Source organism: Quercus robur, chromosome 8 (genome assembly GCF_932294415.1).
Source record: "Quercus robur chromosome 8, dhQueRobu3.1, whole genome shotgun sequence".
Lineage (NCBI taxonomy): Eukaryota > Viridiplantae > Streptophyta > Magnoliopsida > Fagales > Fagaceae > Quercus > Quercus robur.
In genome coordinates this window covers 1,180,446-1,199,245 of record NC_065541.1, presented here as the reverse complement: position 1 = coordinate 1,199,245, position 18,800 = coordinate 1,180,446, and the positions used below count along the sequence as shown (strand labels likewise).

The 18,800-nt window shown below is 33.6% G+C and overlaps 2 protein-coding genes across 6 annotated transcripts; both read left to right on the top strand.

Annotated features, from left to right (window-relative positions):
• The first annotated feature begins 4,151 nt into the window (after positions 1–4,151).
• On the top strand, positions 4,152–8,266 carry LOC126694123 (probable amino acid permease 7). Of its 5 annotated transcripts, none has more exons than XM_050390198.1 (8): positions 4,152–4,696; positions 5,212–5,319; positions 5,414–5,647; positions 5,774–5,867; positions 6,119–6,333; positions 6,695–6,828; positions 6,979–7,206; positions 7,768–8,266. In XM_050390198.1, the coding sequence occupies exons 2-8, from the start codon at positions 5,250–5,252 to the stop codon at positions 8,167–8,169; spliced, it is 1,377 nt and encodes a 458-aa protein (XP_050246155.1). In that variant the 5' UTR covers positions 4,152–4,696; positions 5,212–5,249; the 3' UTR covers positions 8,170–8,266. The 5 variants fall into 5 exon arrangements, with proteins under 5 accessions (XP_050246155.1, XP_050246156.1, XP_050246159.1 ...); XM_050390199.1 differs by having other exon boundaries at positions 4,152–4,700; XM_050390202.1 differs by lacking the exon at positions 4,152–4,696 and adding an exon at positions 4,706–4,825.
• A 2,509-nt stretch (positions 8,267–10,775) lies between these two features.
• LOC126694117 (probable amino acid permease 7) lies at positions 10,776–13,309 on the top strand. Its single transcript, XM_050390180.1, has 3 exons — positions 10,776–11,427; positions 11,607–11,740; positions 11,865–13,309. Exons 1-3 carry the CDS (start codon positions 11,151–11,153, stop codon positions 12,174–12,176), a joined length of 723 nt encoding a protein of 240 aa, XP_050246137.1. The 5' UTR covers positions 10,776–11,150; the 3' UTR covers positions 12,177–13,309.
• The last annotated feature ends 5,491 nt before the right edge of the window (positions 13,310–18,800 follow it).

Genomic DNA, 18,800 nt, shown 5'->3' with positions numbered 1-18,800 from the left:
TAAGGATATTCAGACATTTTCTTACTTTTAAGAGAATACTTCTTCGTTACAGAGAGTTCAAAGTAACTAACTTGATCATCGGAGGATTTTTGTCCGGTCCTCACCGGTCCCCTCTGATTCTGTGTCTTTTGTATTACAGGAGATATCCCGAAGATCAACGTTCAAGTCTTATCAACCCACTGATACTAAAGGAATCATCAATTGGCATTACCAACATCAATTTTTTTGTTGATTTGAGCTTGCTTGGTAAACTTTTACTTTGCATAGTTGATCATCTTTAAGGAAAGGGCCAAAGAGAGAATAGGTCAAAATATAATTTATTCTAGAGTAGCATTATGCTATTTTTATTTTTATTTATGTATAAATACTTTAGGAACTTGATTATTTCTTTGTTGGAATTCCTAATGTCCTCATGTCTAGCCTCTTAGATTAATTTTTGGGGGTTCAAGTGATAGTTTACTGACATTCTTTATGGTGTCCTATGTTTGTGGTTCAAACCCCACCATCCCCCCTCCACCACCATCTCTCTCTCTCTCTCTCTCTCTCTCTCTCTCTCTCTATATATATATATATATATATATAATCATCTGTTCAAATTAAGAATTCTCTATCATATGTTACTCTTTAAAGATCTTATTAGATGTATAGATGATACTTTTAGTTTATGAGACAAAATCAACAAAACGTGATTTTTATATAATTATTATATCTAGACTACGTTGCGATATCATAATGGATGGGTTGGTCTAATTTATTATGAAATCTAAGTTATCATGTGGTTTAAGAATTTGAAGATATATATATTGCTAGATTTTTTCATGATGAAAATTTTTTTTTGCCTTTTGCATTTATTTTATTTTATATTTCCACTTTATGATATATTATTTATTGATTATGATCTATTGCATATTTATCTTTATTTACTTTTTCACTTTGTTTCAATTGTAAGGAAGATAGAGACATGGATCTATGTTTTGAAGAAAAATATACCTATAAAAATATATTATTGCATTGTGTTTTCATACATATCTCACTATATATAATACCCAACTACAAAATATATTTTGTTACACTACAAAATACTTCTAATTTAAAACATAATTTCAAATAATACATATTGACTTTTAAAAAATATACAATCTAATATATTAATTCAATAATTACCAATAAAAAATAATTATATCAAATTTTTCTGTGCATTGCACAAGTTTGCGACTAGTATTCTACAATATGGTTAGTCCTTTCATATATTTAGATGGGAATTAGGATTACAATTTCGTAGAAAATGGGACTAATATAGGTGGGAAAGAGGGCTAGTATAGTAGAGAATTTCATAACAGAATACTCTACCATGCTGAAGGTATAAGCGTGAGGCGAGCTGCGTATGAACTCACTAATCAACAGCTTTTCAAACTTTGATTTTCGTATCATCTTTGCCTCGTACCAATGCGCAGTTCGTAGGTACGATAAACACTTCAGCAAGCTTCCTCTTTTGCACTTGGACCACTTCAAACCTCAAGCCCAGTACATGTAAAATTTACGTAGAAACAAATTAAGAAACATTGTACGTAACGCAAATACAATGAATGAAATTTGTCATGGTATTAGCCAACACTACAAGACTTAACAATTCTTTTCTGGCCTTCTATCCTATCCAAAATCATTATCTCATACCTTTTTAGCTCAATATGATGTGCTATTTTTTTTTTTTAATTACTTATACTAAAGTTATTTTAGTTCTTTGTCTAATTCAATTCACTTAGGTGATGCTTTGGGAGCAAAGGTTTGTGTAGACACAGAAGTTGCTTTGTTGAAAAATATGTCAAATTCTCAACATAATGTTGGTACTTTCTTAATAAAATTACATTTTTCTTATGATATTAAAATCTTATATTTATTTTTTCTAACATGGACCAAATTGGCTATTACCAAAATATCAAAATGTTCGTGCATTCAAAATATAGGAACCAAAATGGTATTTTTGTCTTCTAAAAAAGGAAGGGCTCTATTAACTGCTATCCTTAAAGAATTTGTTAATGAATCATTTTAGAAAAGATGTAATATCATTTTTATAGGAAATATATAAAAATTAAAAAAAAAATCAATTACATACTTTTTTTTTCTCATAAAAAAATATTTAAATTTTTTTTTAAACCAATGCCTATGGGTAACTTATTTTTTTTATTTTTTTTCCAAGAAAGAATAAGAGGAGAAAAACCATAACTATAATAACTTTTCTACGCACGTGCCCATTTATTTTGTTGCATTGAAATGAAGATGAAGATAGCTCTATGGACTTAGGCTGTGGACCCACACTGTAACTTATTGGCCTTTGCAGTGTCAGTTTCCAGCTGGATTTGGGCCTGGCCGCCAGCCGCAAAATTGGATCTTTGGAATGAAAAAAAAGACAAAACATAAAGGATGAGAATGAGATTAGTATTGCCGAAGAAAATAAATAATGTACAAGGGTCAATTAAGAATTTTCATTTGGATGGAATCTTGTGCATGGGATGGGCCCTTACTTTTTGTCAACATGCTCCCAAACCTACCGATCGACCAATTTCCTTGGTGTGAGTGAGACGGCAGCAGAGAGTGTGCATGTGACAGTAGGAACTAGAAACAAATAGAAGTACAAAGGTCGAGTAGCAAATGAAAAATAAAAATTTTAACTACGTGTGTTATGGAGATTGGTGTACAAATAATATACATTTAAAAAAAAAAAAAAAAAAGGGAAATGCTATATTTATATCAACACTAGCTTCTGGACCGATGTTTAAAGTAAGAAGTGTCTTCTTAACCAAAGAATCAATTGCTTTCTGCAGAAGATTAGATATGCTTGCAATAAAGAGCTTTTTCATAACTTGTTTAGGTGTCAAATTTTGATAGGAATAATATCACTTTTATATGATATCACTAATTGTTAAGACATATGTGAATCATGCTAGGAACATATGTCATCTAGAATTGACTAATCATTTGACAAAACACACCTCACTTGTAATTGGACAGATTTAAGATGTGTTTAATACTTCAAAGAATAAGAGTTCAAGTTCAAATGTTAAAGTTATGCAAATCTGTTCAAGAATCAAGTGAAGAAGTACTGGATTTTAAAACTCGATAACTAGTTCAACAGATAACATTTACTGAGATTTAAAAGGCAGCTTTTGTCCAATGCTCAACAATTGCTCGATAGATAACCTATCTATCGAGATTTACAAAAATCTGTTTTTTAGATCTGATTTCACCCCAACCCGTGTGTGTTTGTTTAGGCTTTCTTTTCTCATAACCCTAAGCATATATAAAAATTATTTTAAGGGCTGTCATAGCTGATGCAACTTAATGTAAAAGATTTTCACAAGCATATTATGACTGGAAACATATGTCCTAGTTCATCTTTCTCTTGAAGAAGTTGCTGTGTTTGTATGCCGTAAAGTTTTGTAATCAAGGAGTTTTGTGACGTTTATCGTGTTGATAAACTAAAGAACTTTGCAGCCAACATCTTTCTCAATTTGGGGGTTAGTCACGTATTTGAATCCGTGCATCAATTGGTTAGTCGCGTACTGGGAGCCGTGCATTGAAAGAAGAGATTGTCATTACAGAACAAGTCTAATTGAGTATTGGGGTAAGTATTCAACTGTAAATTGGTATAAGGTACTAAGATTTCTTTACTTGTAACCGCTTGTTGTGATAGTAGTGGATTCTCGGGAGTGGTGACCTTAAAATCACCCAGTGGGGTTTTGTGTTGGGGGTTTTCCCCATTTGTAAGCAAATCACCGTGTCAACTTTATTTTCCACTGCATATTAACTTAGTTGGTGATTTGTTTGTATTAACATGCGTAATGCATGTTAATTGAATTAATTAATTAACTTGACTAATTAATTAGTTAATTTATCACAAATGGTCAATACATTCTTGGCCTATCACTAATGAAAACACTTGTATTGTGTACCAATTACTACATAAGAGTAGTGAAAATTTTTGTGTCACCACACTTATTCATAAATGCTAGAGATGCTGGTGACTTGTTTATGTGTAACAATAAGACACTTGGAATCAGTATTAAATAAGAGGATAAGAAATACTTGTGGTGTATATGTAAGCCATGTCGGCAAGTATATATAAGGGGGTGTATCGAGGAAACAAACACAGCAACAAGAGTCAAAAAAAGGATGAAACGTCCCTTTAGAAATGGTGTCATGTTTGAATCAGTATCAGTTAAAGAGATTGTGTGTCAAACTTTCTATGAGAAAAGGGGTACTGCCTTTTTTTCTGGACATTAGCAATTGGAGTATTCTCCAATGCAAAGGGAAAAATTTATGCTTGATTTCAATCATTTACTTTGTTAGAAAAGAATACTATCACTCACCCACTCATAGCTACTAGTTGATTCAAAATAAAGTAGGGAGAAAGTAATAAAGAGGGAAGGAAAATTCCATGATGAACATGACAGTCAATTTCTCCATTATTGTTTAGGTTCTAAATGAGATTATATATCTTCATTATGCTGAGAAACTATCCTTGCAACAGCCTTGTAAGCTGTGAGTCTAACCTTGCAGAATCTCACTGATCATGGCTTCAAAAAAGCTGGGATGGCTTTAATTCCTATTGCAGCATTCAAACGATTGTCAAATTGGGGTGCATCAAGTACAAGAGTGGCAAGTACTTGATTGGTTTCTCCTTTTACTAGTCCATCAAGTAGGTACTTACCAAACAAAAAGTTCCATCAAGTAGCTGGCAACTCTTTTATTGTCTTTTACAGCTTTCTAGAATCATTGGAACACTTCACAACTGATGAAGCTTATGTGGCCATGATCGAGTTCTCATGTAATTTTAATCACCTGATCAATGATGTTGATACATAAATGCGAACACACGCATGCACTCACTTAGGACCTATTTAAAGCTTCTCTAAGAGTGAAGAAGTGATGTTCATAGCTTCATAGAACTAATGGAACATTCTTATGTTATAGAAGCCTTCATTAAGATCACTCATGGTCGCTAACTATATTTGTCCATCACATAATAAAGGCCACAGCTATATTTGTCCATCACAATATAGCACCATAAAATTTTAGCTGTCACAAGCATGGTATTTTTTTATGCATTGATGTATGTGTGACATAGTGTTTTGTGTCCGGGGAATTTTATATTGGCTTGTGGCATAATGTTCTGTGTCTTAGCCTCTTGGGCCTTTTATATTGGGTATACAGGTATCAAATTCCGTGGCCTTCTCTTGAGTTGAATAAACATGGCTGTCCGACACTCTTTTGAAGTAGCTAATGGTTCCTGTGATGACGATGGGCATCCGAGAAGAACTGGTAAAGATTTTTTTCTAGGACCATCCACTAGTTGTTTTAAATTTACTTCCAATTCAGTGTTGAATTCAGTGCCTTTTGTGGGCAACACAATCAGGAACCTTGTGGAGTTGTGTAGCGCATATCATTACTGCTGTTATTGGCGCTGGAGTTTTGTCTCTGGCTTGGAGTACTTCACAGTTAGGATGGATAGCGGGGCCAGTTACCTTGCTTTGTTTTGCAATTGTCACCTATGTTTCTGCATTCCTCCTTTCCGATTGTTACAGGTGTCCTGACTCCATAACCGGAACACGAAACTACTCTTACATGGATGCTGTTAGAGTGAATCTTGGTAGTATAGGCACCAATTTCTTTCCCTTCTTCATTTAAAGTTTCTATATAATCTTTGACTTAGGATATGCTTTACAAAGATTGATATGTTTTATATGCACCCTGACTTGGTTTAGTGAAAGTTCAGGAAGAAAACACACGTGGTTTTGTGGTTTGCTTCAATATTTGAGCTTGTATGGGACTGGTATTGCTTATGTAATAACTACAGCTACCAGTATGAGGTACTTCCACTGAGAATATATCATAACAGAAATTTCTGAATTAAGAAATTGTCTCTGCACATCTCTCTTTATTTATCTTTTCTTTCTTCTATTTTTTATTTTTTAATTTCAAATAATTCCCCTTTGAATGTTCATTTTATAATGATTGTCTTCTTCCTCAGCTATGTTTATAATCCACTTTTTTTCTTTTCTTCCTCAGCTATTGCCTTCTTCCTAATTCTTATATTTTCCTTTCTTTGATATATATGCAGGGCAATCCAGAGATCAAACTGTTATCACAAAGAAGGGCACCAAGCTCCATGTGCATATGGGGCTACCTTTTATATGCTGCTCTTTGGACTTGTTCAGATCGTTATGTCACAGATTCCAGATTTCCATAACATGGAATGGCTTTCTGTGGTTGCTGCAATTATGTCTTTTACCTACGCTTTTATTGGATTTTCACTTGGCTTTGCAAAAGTAATAGGTATGTCTGTGGCTTTGCCTTCTTTTTGTCAATTACTACAAAAACACAAACCCTTTGATCACTTATAGCTATATTCTGTAGAAGGAAAAGATGTTTCATTCACTAAGGTGCTGTAGTACACCATCAGGCTGCTGAGATAGCCTATAAAAATGATAGAAAATCAGAGCTTTGAATTTTATATTCTCAAGTCACTTCAAATTTGTAAAAATATATATATATATATTCAGCAAAAAAAAAAAAAAAAAAAAAAAGGCTTCCACTCATATGAGCAAGCCTAATGCAACCAACTAGTTTCATCAAGAAAAAAAATGTCAGAATGTAGCGGGCAGATGGAGGGTAATAGAAATGTATGTAATTGCAGAAAATGGGAAGATTATGGGGAGCATTACAGGAGTCCCAGCTTCTAGTCTTGCTAATAAAATATGGTTAGTCTTCCAAGCACTTGGGGACATTGCTTTTGCCTATCCATACTCAATTATTGTTATTGAGATCCAGGTAAGGATAACTATCTCTTAATAAATTATTTTATAAGCAAAAGCATAAGAAAATTTAAGTTTAAAGTAAACATTATATATTTATTAATAAATAAATAATTGCTCATATAATTTAGTATCTAAAATGAATTGTGAAATTTGTTAAATGAAGGACACTTTGAAGTCTCCTCCTCCAGAAAACAAGACCATGAAGAGGGCCTCAATGGTTGCAATCTTTGTCACAACCTTTTTCTACCTCTGCTGTGGATGCTTTGGATATGCAGCCTTTGGAAATGATACACCAGGAAACCTATTGACAGGATTTGGTTTCTATGAACCTTATTGGCTCATTGATTTTGCTAATGCTTGCATTGTTCTTCATTTGATAGGAGGATATCAGGTACTACCCATTAACATAGAATTTCAAAATAGTAAACCATTACTTACTTTCTCATTGACCTTGTAAAGATTTTGTTTATGTTCAAATGTTCTTGACACTTTTAACTGGCGAAAGGTAATATGGCTTATGCATCAAATTTTTTTAAAAAGAAAATTTTCTTGAATCCTATCTAACATTTTCCTTGACTTCACTGGAAAAAGGTATTATGGTTTATACAACAAGTATTTTTTTTTTTTTTTTTTTAAGAGAGGCTTCTTGAACAAGATTGAAATCCTATGTAACATTTTCCCCGGCATGCATAACTATTGACTGTATTGTATCCGAACTTTTCAAAATTATTCAAAACAATATATCAGGTTTTCCATTTTAAGACAAATGTTTTCCTTTTCTTTCTTTCCTAGTCAAATCCATCCTTAAAAAAAAAAAAAAAAAAAAAAACTAAGTAATGATTACCCATTGTCTTCGATTCCATAATGTAGGCAGTGCTGAATTTTTGTTACTTCTATGCATCCTTGGCTTGCTTGTAGTTACATTCATTTCCCCATATTTTTTATCTCTCAGATTTATAGTCAGCCAATCTTTGCATTTGCTGAAGGATGGTTTGCCAAGAAATTCCCAAACAGTGGCTTTGTACATAATTTCTACACCTTCAAACTCCCACTGTTGCCAGGCTTTCAGTTAAATCTTCTCAGGCTATGTTTCCGAACTGCATACGTTGTGTCAACCACAGGAATTGCAATGCTCTTCCCGTACTTCAATTTAGTCTTGGGACTGTTAGGGGCCGTGACTTTTTGGCCTTTGACTGTATATTTCCCTGTGGAAATGTACTTTGTACAAAAGAAAGTAGGGGCTTGGACAAATAAATGGATTGTACTTAGGACATTTAGCTTTGTTTGCTTTCTTGTGACAGTAGTTGGTTGTATTGGGTCACTTGAAGGACTTATAAGTGCCAAACTGAGCTGAGGCATTACTGTAATTCTAAATGAATGGGAAAAAGACAATGTATTATACTTTCAATGACCATAATTATAATCCAAGCTTTCAGGGTGCTATGATTTCACTTTAAGCTGTAATGCTTTCAGACTGCAATTCTCAGCTTCTTCCCTGAGCAATCCACAACTACAATACTAACTTGTAGTGGCTTTTAACCACAAATCAATGTACAAAATTATAAAATCTCCATAATTGCTTCACATATAAAGTAGCCAAAATTTGCAATTAGATATTAAGTAGATTGTAAGATTTTAATTTTGTTCTGCATTTCCAATAAAGCATGAAAACCCACAAATTCTACAAAAAAGGAGGAAATAACTCTTCTTGGAGTGAGGCAAGACTGGCTTTGTGATCTCCCTGACATCTAGTAAAGCATTCAAGATCAATGTAAAACAGCTCCACCTATTTTAACGTGATATGCACAAAGAAAGCCATCTAACTTTTTTTTTGACAGTAGAAAGCCATCTAACTAAGCTTATATACTAATGAAACATAGATGCAACTCCATGCAAAATGCAGCAATTGTCAAAGGTATGGTAAAGGGGGTGAAAATTGTAACCTGCAATATATCCTAAAAACAACAATAACCGATCCTTAATCCCAAATTTTGGAGTCAGTTATGGATCCTCAATAGACTAAGTCAGCCAGATGCATTCTTACCCGTCCTTCTATCCTATCCAAAATCATTCTCTCTTACCTCTGTAATTCAAATTGACATGTCCTATTTTATTACTTCTAGGAAATTTATTTTAGGTCTTTCTCTGTATTTTTCTGTTCCTTCAATTTGAATCTACTCAGTCTTTATCACTTGTGAATTAAGTACTCTCCTCTCCATATGACCAAACCATCTCAAATGACTTTCTAATATATCCCAAAATACTTCTAACAATATATATCTGCAGGCACTGTGCATGAACAGATCAAAAATCATCATCTCATTTGTTTCTATCAGAAGCATGAAATTAAAGAATATTTCATTAAGAAAGTTTTTTAGGCTTATGCACGTCTCATATTTCCTAATTTTTGTTTGAAAAACAGTTCCCATTGAATCTAGCTTAAGATTAAGCCATCTATGGTTTAATGAGTGTACAGAAGATAAAGACTTAAATTAAAAAAATTTCTTGAAATTAGAATTAATTAAAATTCGAAAAAGAATCCAATTTAAGCTAGAAAAAAGTATCCAAATTAAGCCAACTAACATTATACATCTCTATCATTGGCACTAGTTTAAGAATAAGCTTCCAACAGAATAGTATAAAGTTATAAACTTTACATTCGAACACAAAACTGGGACATTGAATTTTTTCTTTTCCATATGGAATCTCTCACCGGGCCAAGTATATCATTTTTTCAAATTTCAGCTATGAATTCAATTTCTTTCAGGTGGGTTCTTCACAAAAGTGAGAACTGAAGGCCATGGGAGAAAAAATTGCAGATAATCAGACCCCTTTATTACAAACTCAACCAGCAGATCTTCCTCTCAATAGAACTGGTTTATTTTCACTTTTGCTAGTTCACCCTTGCCTCTACCCTTCTTTTACTTTAAATTCAATCGTGATGATCAAAAAGAGCTTTGTATGAATAAAGATTCAAGGGCTTCAAACTTCTTTGTTTTTCAGGATTATCAAAATTCCCATGAATTAAAAATTCACTCTCACTTTTTTTTTTTTTTTTTTTCTTATGTGCCAAAGTAGTTTTTATGTTCCATGGAATAATGAGAGAATGAGATGGGAAATATTGAAGTTCATTTTTAAAAAAAAAACCTTAAGGGTGATTTTTTAATATTGAATAATTGAATTGTGAAGGGAACATATGGACAGTAGTAGAACATGTAATAACTGGGGTGATAGGATCAGGTGTACTATCACTAGCATGGAGCATGGCACAACTTGGGTGGGTTGCAGGTCCTTTGGCCATTGTTGTTCTTTGTTTTAATCACTTTTATTTCTACATTCCTTCTCTGCAATTGCTATTGATTTCCTGATCCTGAATATGGTCCCGGTAGAAATTGGTCCTACCTTGAAGCTGTCCATATGAGTTTAGGTAAGCTCCTTATCCTCCATTGTTAAATTTGGTTGTAGTTATGCCCAAGAGAAAACAATCTTTATTTTTTTCCTTGATGAAACTAAAAGATAATTTGATTACTCATATATAAGGTAGGCTTTAACCAAATATCTTATACAAATCTTGTAAAAGATAGGCTGACCATTTTCTTTAAAATTTATTATAACTTAGTAGAATTATGAGCTACACCATCAGCTTCATGAGTTGAAGAAAAAGGTCCAATCATCTCCAAAAGAAAGAGAAGTTTACTTTCTTCATTTGCTATAAAATAATTAAATAACTAAGTAGAATGATGAGAGATCCATATTTCAATTGAAATCCTAAATTCTTTGAACCTTGTTTGAGTGGTCTCGAAGTTGGGGTACGTTTTACTCATTGTACTTTTTTTTTTTTTTTTTAAATTTCATTGCTCACTGAGCTTTGCTTTGTAATCTGTTAGATTCTGTGTTCACCATTTAAAAAAAAAAAAACTATTCTACTTATCTTAAAAAAAAAAAAACCCACCAAGTAGAATGATTGTTGATGCTTAAAATGGATTTCCGGAAAAAGGAACGCCCGGGTGTGTGTCATCTTGGTGCAATTAAGCTTATTTGGGATAGGCATTGCCTATACAATTACATCTGCTATCAGCATGAGCTTTATTAAGCTACTCCTCCCAGTCCCAACTTGATTTTTGAGCATAGTAGTTTTGGCTTTAGCTTTTCAAGAATCATAACCATTTAATAATATAGAATCACATTATATGCCTTTTTGTTGAAAAAATTGTCATCTGGGATATTAGAATTCCAGAAAGATTTTATATAACCAAATGCAACATGGGTTTGAAATGTTGAATATTGATTTCATATTTTGTTAGTGTCATCCAAAATCATAGAATTGGCACTTAGATGATTTACGTAGTCAAACCTTTTCTATTAGTCTCCTTTTTTTTTTCTCACTATGGATGCAGAGCAATTCAGAAATCAAACTGTTACCACAAAGAAGGGCACGAGGCTGCATGTAACTTTGGAAATACCACTTATATGTTACTCTTTGGAGTTGTCCAAATTGTACTCTCTCAGATCCCTGAGTTCCGCAATATACAATGGTTATCGATTCTTGCTACAGCCATGTCCTTCACCTATTCTTCCATTAGATTGGGACTTGGCCTTGCAAAAGTTATAGGTATGCTAGTGAATTCACTAGTATATTATCTAGCTAATGATAGTACCTCATAAACTGAAAAAGAGGAGGGGGGATATTGCAAGGGATTAGAAACTTAATAGTGATTCTTTTCTTGTTTCTCTATTTTATTCTATTTTTTTCTTCCAAAGATAATAATTTTCTTGTCATAAATATTGCAGGAGATGGATATGTTAAGGGCAGCATAGGAGGAATCTCAACTTCTAGTGCAACTGATAAAGTATGGTTGGTGTCTCAAGCACTGGGAGGCATTGCATTTGCCAATCCATACCCTCTCATTCTTATTGAGATACAGGTTTGACATGTTAAGGTCTCATATGGGAGAAATCCATTTCAAAAAAGCATTATGTATATAATGATTCAAGTACTTAAAATAGCAAAGAGGCTGATATATATGATGCATTTTGCAAAACATGAAGGATACTTTGAAGTCACCTCCAACAGAAAACCAGACAATGAAAAAGGCCTCAACAATAGCGATCATAGTTACAACCGTCTTCTACCTCAGCTGTGGAGGCTTTGGATATGCAGCCTTTGGGGATGATTCACCTGGGAACTTCTTGATGGTGTTCGAGTTCTTTAAACCACACAAGCTCATTGACTTTGCTAACGCTTATGTTGTGCTTCATCTAGTAGGAGGATATCAGGTACAACTTTATATGCTACGTTTATCACATTTAAATCTTCTAATTCTTGTTGCCATCTTAATTCCCTGCCATTACAAGGAATAGGCCCTAGTTATGTTTCTCTCTGTGGCCAAGACTATAATTGTTGTTACTTGTATCACTAGAAGAAATGCAAAATGTACAACATTACTGTAGATATAGTCAACATATACAGTAATTGTACTGTTATAACATGGTTTTACCATTGTGTTTTTGCTTCTATTTATGTTGACAGATTTTCAGTCAGCCACTGTTTGCAAATGTTGAAAGATGGGTTTGCCAAGAAGTTCCCAAGTAGCGGATTTGTAAATAATAATCACACTTTGAAATTTCCATTACTCCCTGCCAGTTATTAGATTAAATCTTCTCAGATTGTGTTTCCGAAGTGTTTATGTGGGATCAACGACAGGAATTGCAATGATGTTCCCGTACTTTAATCAGGTTATGGGAATATATGGAGGCTTGAACTTTTGGCCCTTATCTATATATTTTCCTGTGGAGATGTACTTCAAGCAGAGGAAAATTGGAGCTTGGACAACAAAGTGGGTTATGCTTCGAACTTTCAGCATCATGTGCTTGCTTGTGACATTATTTGCCTTGATTGGTTCGATTGAAGGACTTATATAAGTGCAAGACTGAGCTAGAATCTGCACTTGAGTCCTTTCGTAATGGAAAGGAGGATGCACGTCTAAAGATTGCTATTGATTCACGAAGTATGATAAAGCTTGGACTTAACTATTTCTTTTGATGTAGGCATTGCTGAATTTTCAAGGAGAAGGCTAGTACATTTTCAGGATTATAGGGAATGCTAAACTAGGAAACCGGTTGACAGAATTCGGTCCAGATAATGCTCTCATTGATTTTGCTAATGCTTGCATTGCTCTTCATTTTATCAGAGATCAAGGCAACAGCAACAGCAAGAAGACTCAGCACAGCAAGAAGGGTCACAGCAGAATTATAGAAGTGCAGATACTCATGGTTAAACGACTTGAAGCTTTGGTCTTTGTATTGTATATAGCTTAAACTGTGTGTAGTTTAGTCAGTCTCGTAAATAGCTTTAGTAATGCACGTGAGTGTGCACGTGTGTATTTTATTCTTCTGTTAAGATGTTTGTTAAGTTAGTTAGTCTCTGATTGTATATAAGGATCAAAGCCATGTATCATTAAGCAAGTTAATGAGATTTTTCACTCTTAACAATCTTTCATACATTTGGTGGGGGGATATCAGGTAATACCAATTTATATCAAAATTAAAAATTGTAAAAAAATCATAACTTATCTTCTTATTGACTCTGCAGAAATTTTGTTTTTGCTCAAATGTTATTTTAATTTGCTGAAATCTTATATAACATTTTCCTCTACATGCAGAAGTAATGTAACCCAACTTCCATTTTCATACATATATTTTCCATTTCCTTGGTTCCAAGTCAAATCTCTTCTTCTTCCTACTTTTTAAATAATTTTTATAACCTGTTGTTTTTTATATCACTTGCCATTTATGCCAACAGGGAGAAGCATCATTGGATCACTTGTTCCTTAGTAAACTTGCAAGGGCAGTATGGTTTGGATCTAATATTATGATCCGCACGGATTGTGTTATTCCATCTTCTATTCAATACTGGTTGTGTAAATGGCTAAACATAGGGGAGTCAATCATCTGAAACCACTGACTCTAAATTGTTAACAGTAATAAACTTGTGGCCATTTGAACATCGCACTTTTTGAAGGATGCATTGTGAATGCTAGTGTTATCTCGGCAAATAGTTGTGAACGCCCTAATGTGTGGACCATGAATGCCATGTCTGCCAACTTAATGGTTTTCTCGAGGTGCTACCCGGTGTGGGCCCATCCCGACATACTGGCCTAGAAATATGCCATTAACTCAAAGGTTGGGTGAAGATTGGAATTGTCACTAGGTTATTGGTCCAAGAACCATTTTTTGACCCTCATGCAAAGGTCCAACTTAACCAGATTATGAATTTGGAGTTAAGGTATGAACGTGGAAAGATGTTAGGCATCCAAATCTTTTTGGTCGATGGATCAGCCTCCACTTGTACCTCCTAGCTAGCCATGTTCTATGGATTGCCTTAAGTGAGATCCCTCCTAAGCACTCATGACGTCTTTAAATAGAGAAATTTCATGTGTTGTACAAAGGATCTCAAAAATTATACATTAAAATGGGGTCCCTAATAATAGGGTCCCCCCCTAATTACATGTTTATAGCATTTCCGACTATCTACCATGATCATGTATTCATTCAGGAACTTGAAAGAGGAAGACATCCGTACCTAGCTAGGACCAGCACCCATGCATATTTAGGTAACAAAAAGGCACGATGAATTGTGGTTTCTGGGGTGTGTACATAGGCTTGGTCTATGCATATGTACCCCATATAGAAGCAGAACCCTAATTCTACTACATTTCTATCCTAGGAATGTTGCTAACTCTACTCAAACATAAAAGAAAGCAACCAGAAGGCAAAACAAGCAAAAACTAAAGATAGAAACTGAAATTTTGGATGAAAGGATTGAAAAATAAAAGATGTTAGAAACTAAGAAGCTTACCTTGGCACTAAGAATAATGTAGTGGAATAACAACTATGAGATATAGAATACATCTATTTCAATGTACAAGAAACAAAACATATTTGCTTGAAACATAACCTCAAATCCACAAGGGATTTTTTGAATCCATAAGATAATAGGTCTAGAATCCACAAGAGAAACAAAAATAGAGAAGAAAAAATAAATTGTGTTTTTATTTATTTATTTATTAATTTGAATGGTTGAATTGTTAAAAAAAAAAAAAAATTATAGACTTGCAGACTTATTTAAAGGTTTCATAAAACTTGACGGACCAAAAAAATATATTCTAAAACAGATCTTAATTAATACCCTACCATACAATATAATAAATAAATAACTCTAATTTTACTTAAAAATAAAAAATAAAACGTTCTATACTCCTAAAAGCAATGAAATAAATACCCTAACCCTAAAATTCTAAAAATACAAATTAAATACAAAAATTAATAAACAACAAAAGTTTAATTGTAGATTTTGTCTGACATCAAAGAATTCTTGAGAAATTTGACCGGTTCTCTCAATCTTTGGGCAAATATTCTCTACCAAATAGAATGGGCGGATATTCATATTCTCTACCAAATAATATGGCCTGACTTGGACCTATGTCCATCCTTAACGAAAGCAAGGAAGTGGTAACTTATCATGGTATGAAAGACAAATGGTAGCTATGGCCAATGGATGGCTAAACTAGTGGCCTGATGAATATAAGTAAATATAGGACGTTGTTGTGATGATGAAGCACATGACAAGTGAGCAAGTTGGCGTATTCTTCTTCTTCTTCTTCTTCTTTTTTTTTTTTTTGGAGAAGAATTTGGCGCATTCTTTTAACGATAAATCAATATCCAAAATTATAACATCTTCATGATTACTTCAAATATAAAAAGTTTTAGATTTTACAATTAGAAATTAAGTATAAACTAGTAACATTTTGATTATATATTTGCGTTTCCAAAAGAGTAAGAGATGAGGAAAAATACAAGATTCCTACAGGAGGGAGGTGAGACTGACATTTTGATCTCCATTGCACCAAATCAAGCACCTAAGATCAAATCAGCCAGTAACAAATATATAGTTTTTTACTCAATTGTGCATTAGCAAACATTCTAGACTCCAAATAAAACTGAACCTACTATTATTATTATTAGTATATAAACATATATTGGTGATAAGAAAGACACACTTAAATCTTTTATGGCATTCAATATTACGTATTTTATGCCTATTTTTAGAGTGATTGTAGGGAGTCAAATTATGGTCCTCAACATTATCTTTGTTTTGCATGTATTAGGAGCAAGAAATAAAAGAATAGAAAATTAATTAGTTGCTTCAAATGTGCATCCTCTATCTCAAAGTTCTTGTCCCAGTTCATGCTCCACCACTCAACATGTCTATTTAATTCTTTTTCTATTCTTAATGCGTTAATGTCTTTTTTTAAGTTTTAAGTGTCCGTTTAGGAACAGCTTATTTAGTTGAAACTGAAAACTTTTTTGCTGAAAATATTATAAATAAAACTAAAAGATAACTGAAATAGTACAGTGAGACCCATGAATAATATCAAAAAGTGCAGTGAAACCCATGAATAATAGTAAAAATAAGTTAAATAGTTAAAAAAACTAGTTTTTTTAAGCCATGCCAAACGCCCACTCACCAGTGAAGACATCATGGACAGGTGGAAGCATCGGGAGGAGGTTTTGGGCGTGTGAAAAATATGGGGTATTCTACTAATCTGAAAGCATAAAATTTTGAGAAAATTTGTGAAAACAACTTTTGTTTCACAATTTTTGCAACAACTTGACATGTGCGACTATAAATTGCGGAGAAAAAACTAATAGGTTCATTTGAAAGTTCACCAATCACAGTTGACACTATTATCAAGTTGTGGCAAAGTGTGTACGTAGTAGTAGATGATACATTATAAAAATTTTCATAATTGTTTTCGCAATTTGTTGACATGTTAAGTCATGATTAGAACAACATTTTTACATTACAACATGCCATCTTAATAATTGTAAAAATTTGTGTCCCTAATTATAAACTACTTATTGAATATGAAAATATATTATCATCTCTCTATCTCTCTCAATCTGTTATTTAATTGCTAATTACTATTTTAACCTCTTATTGCTGCAAGGTTTTTGATACTTGTGGATACTTTGTTTGGCTTGACCCTCCTACATGTGCAAGAGGTAGAGAATTGCTGCCTTTGCTTAGAGAGAAGACAGATAGCTTAGAGAAGGAGTTGGCAGCAGCACATGCAAAGGAAATTAAAATTTCTCCAACATTCACTTTTATAATTAGTACTATTTTTGGGTTTTGTTTGATAATAGTCTTTTGAATCCTATTTATCGGATGATATTTATGTACTCTCTTAACAACTAGATATAGTTTTTTTTTTTTTTTTTTTTTTTTTTTTTTTTTTTTTTTTTTCTTATAATAAGTTTGGTGAAATAAAATTCTCACTTTTTTTACAACTAGAGAATTTCTTGCACAATATTTTGTAATTTTTAAAAAAAAAATTTGTTTTTAATGTTTTTCTAAGACCCATATATAAACTCAGTTTTTTGCATAATATTTATATTGTTTTTCCACATTATTGTTGAATTCTATGAAATTCAATTTCTTAATTCATATTTTATAGTCTAGATAGGTGTTAAGATAAGATGAGACAACAATGTTGGGCTAGATAGGTGTACTAGTGTACTTGATGGTACAAATCATACTCCTGTTCCATAAATTTAGGTCAATAAATTATAGCATAATTAAGCACCAAACAAAAATGTTTCTAGTAAATTCTGGCATTCTGTTTGCAATATAAAAAAAATCAATTTATATACATAACCAAACTTCAGCAAATACTACGTGCCAAAATAATCAAACTGGACACAGAACGAAACAACTTTCTCACAAAAATGTTAGCAAAGTTTGCCAATTATGTATATAACTTCCTCAAATCAAAATTTCAAAATAATTATACTCCAACCAAGTCAATCAAGTTACATGTTTTAGCTCACAAAAAAAATGTGACCAAATTACATATAGAGTAAGTCAGTACTGTACACTATACCTTTTTTTTTTTTTTTTTTTTGGGTTAACAGGAAGTAGCATTAACCTTTTACTAGGGCTAGCTCCTTCTAATTGGCTCATTGTTAAATCTCCGGTTAGAATAGAAGCAACAATAATGATGGGAACAAGTGGCAATCTTCCAGTCCCACTTCCGGACAAGTAGCAACTAGGACTGATATTGGGTCGGGTCGGGTTTACTGTGACCCGAACCCCGACCCAATATAAATCGGGTTTGGCTGCCTGAAACCCGAATTGACCCAAAAAATCGGGTTTGTAATTGGGTCGGTTTTTCGGGTCTCAGGTTGTACTTTTTTTTAGTCTTGCTGAGCGAACCCACCTTTTTTTTTTTTTTTTGTTTCTTATCACAAACTTCCAACTCATTAAATTCCTCACTTCCCAGTTTCTACAAACCAAACCCACTGAGCCCACTAAGCCACTCATCCTCTAAGTTTTGTCGGCTCTCTCTCCCTTCTCTCTTGCCCATCTCGCATAGAAAAAGAAAGTAAGGACGAGGGCTTCTTGGTGGGGAGCTATGATGCCGGTGGTGGTCAAGGAAGCTTTCCAGCATGATCTAGATAGTGGCGATCAAAGGAAGGTGCTTTAATAGAGATCTGAATGGGTTTTATTTCGTGGGTTTTGGTTTGTTTGAAATGAAGATCGCAAATTCATTTCAGTGGAGATCTGAATGGGTTTTATCTGAATGGGTCGACGTTGATGGTAGATCACAGTTCCGTTTCATCTTTGCAAAGCTGTCTCTACGGTTAGGACTGAGCAAAGTTGTCTCTACAGTACGTGGATGATGGCTATGGTGAGTTGTCTGAGGTCGACATTGATGGTGGGCTGTGATGTTTTCTGAGATTGAGACTTGGGAGGTAGCTGAGGGAGGCGGAGAGAGACCTTTGTTGGAGTAGGGTTTTTTTCAAAAAAAAAATCGGGTTTAGACTAGAATATATAAATGACTCGACGCCGACCCGATATCGACCCGAACCCGAAAATAACCTGAAAATAAGACCCGAAACCCGACCTGAATATTCTCAGACCCG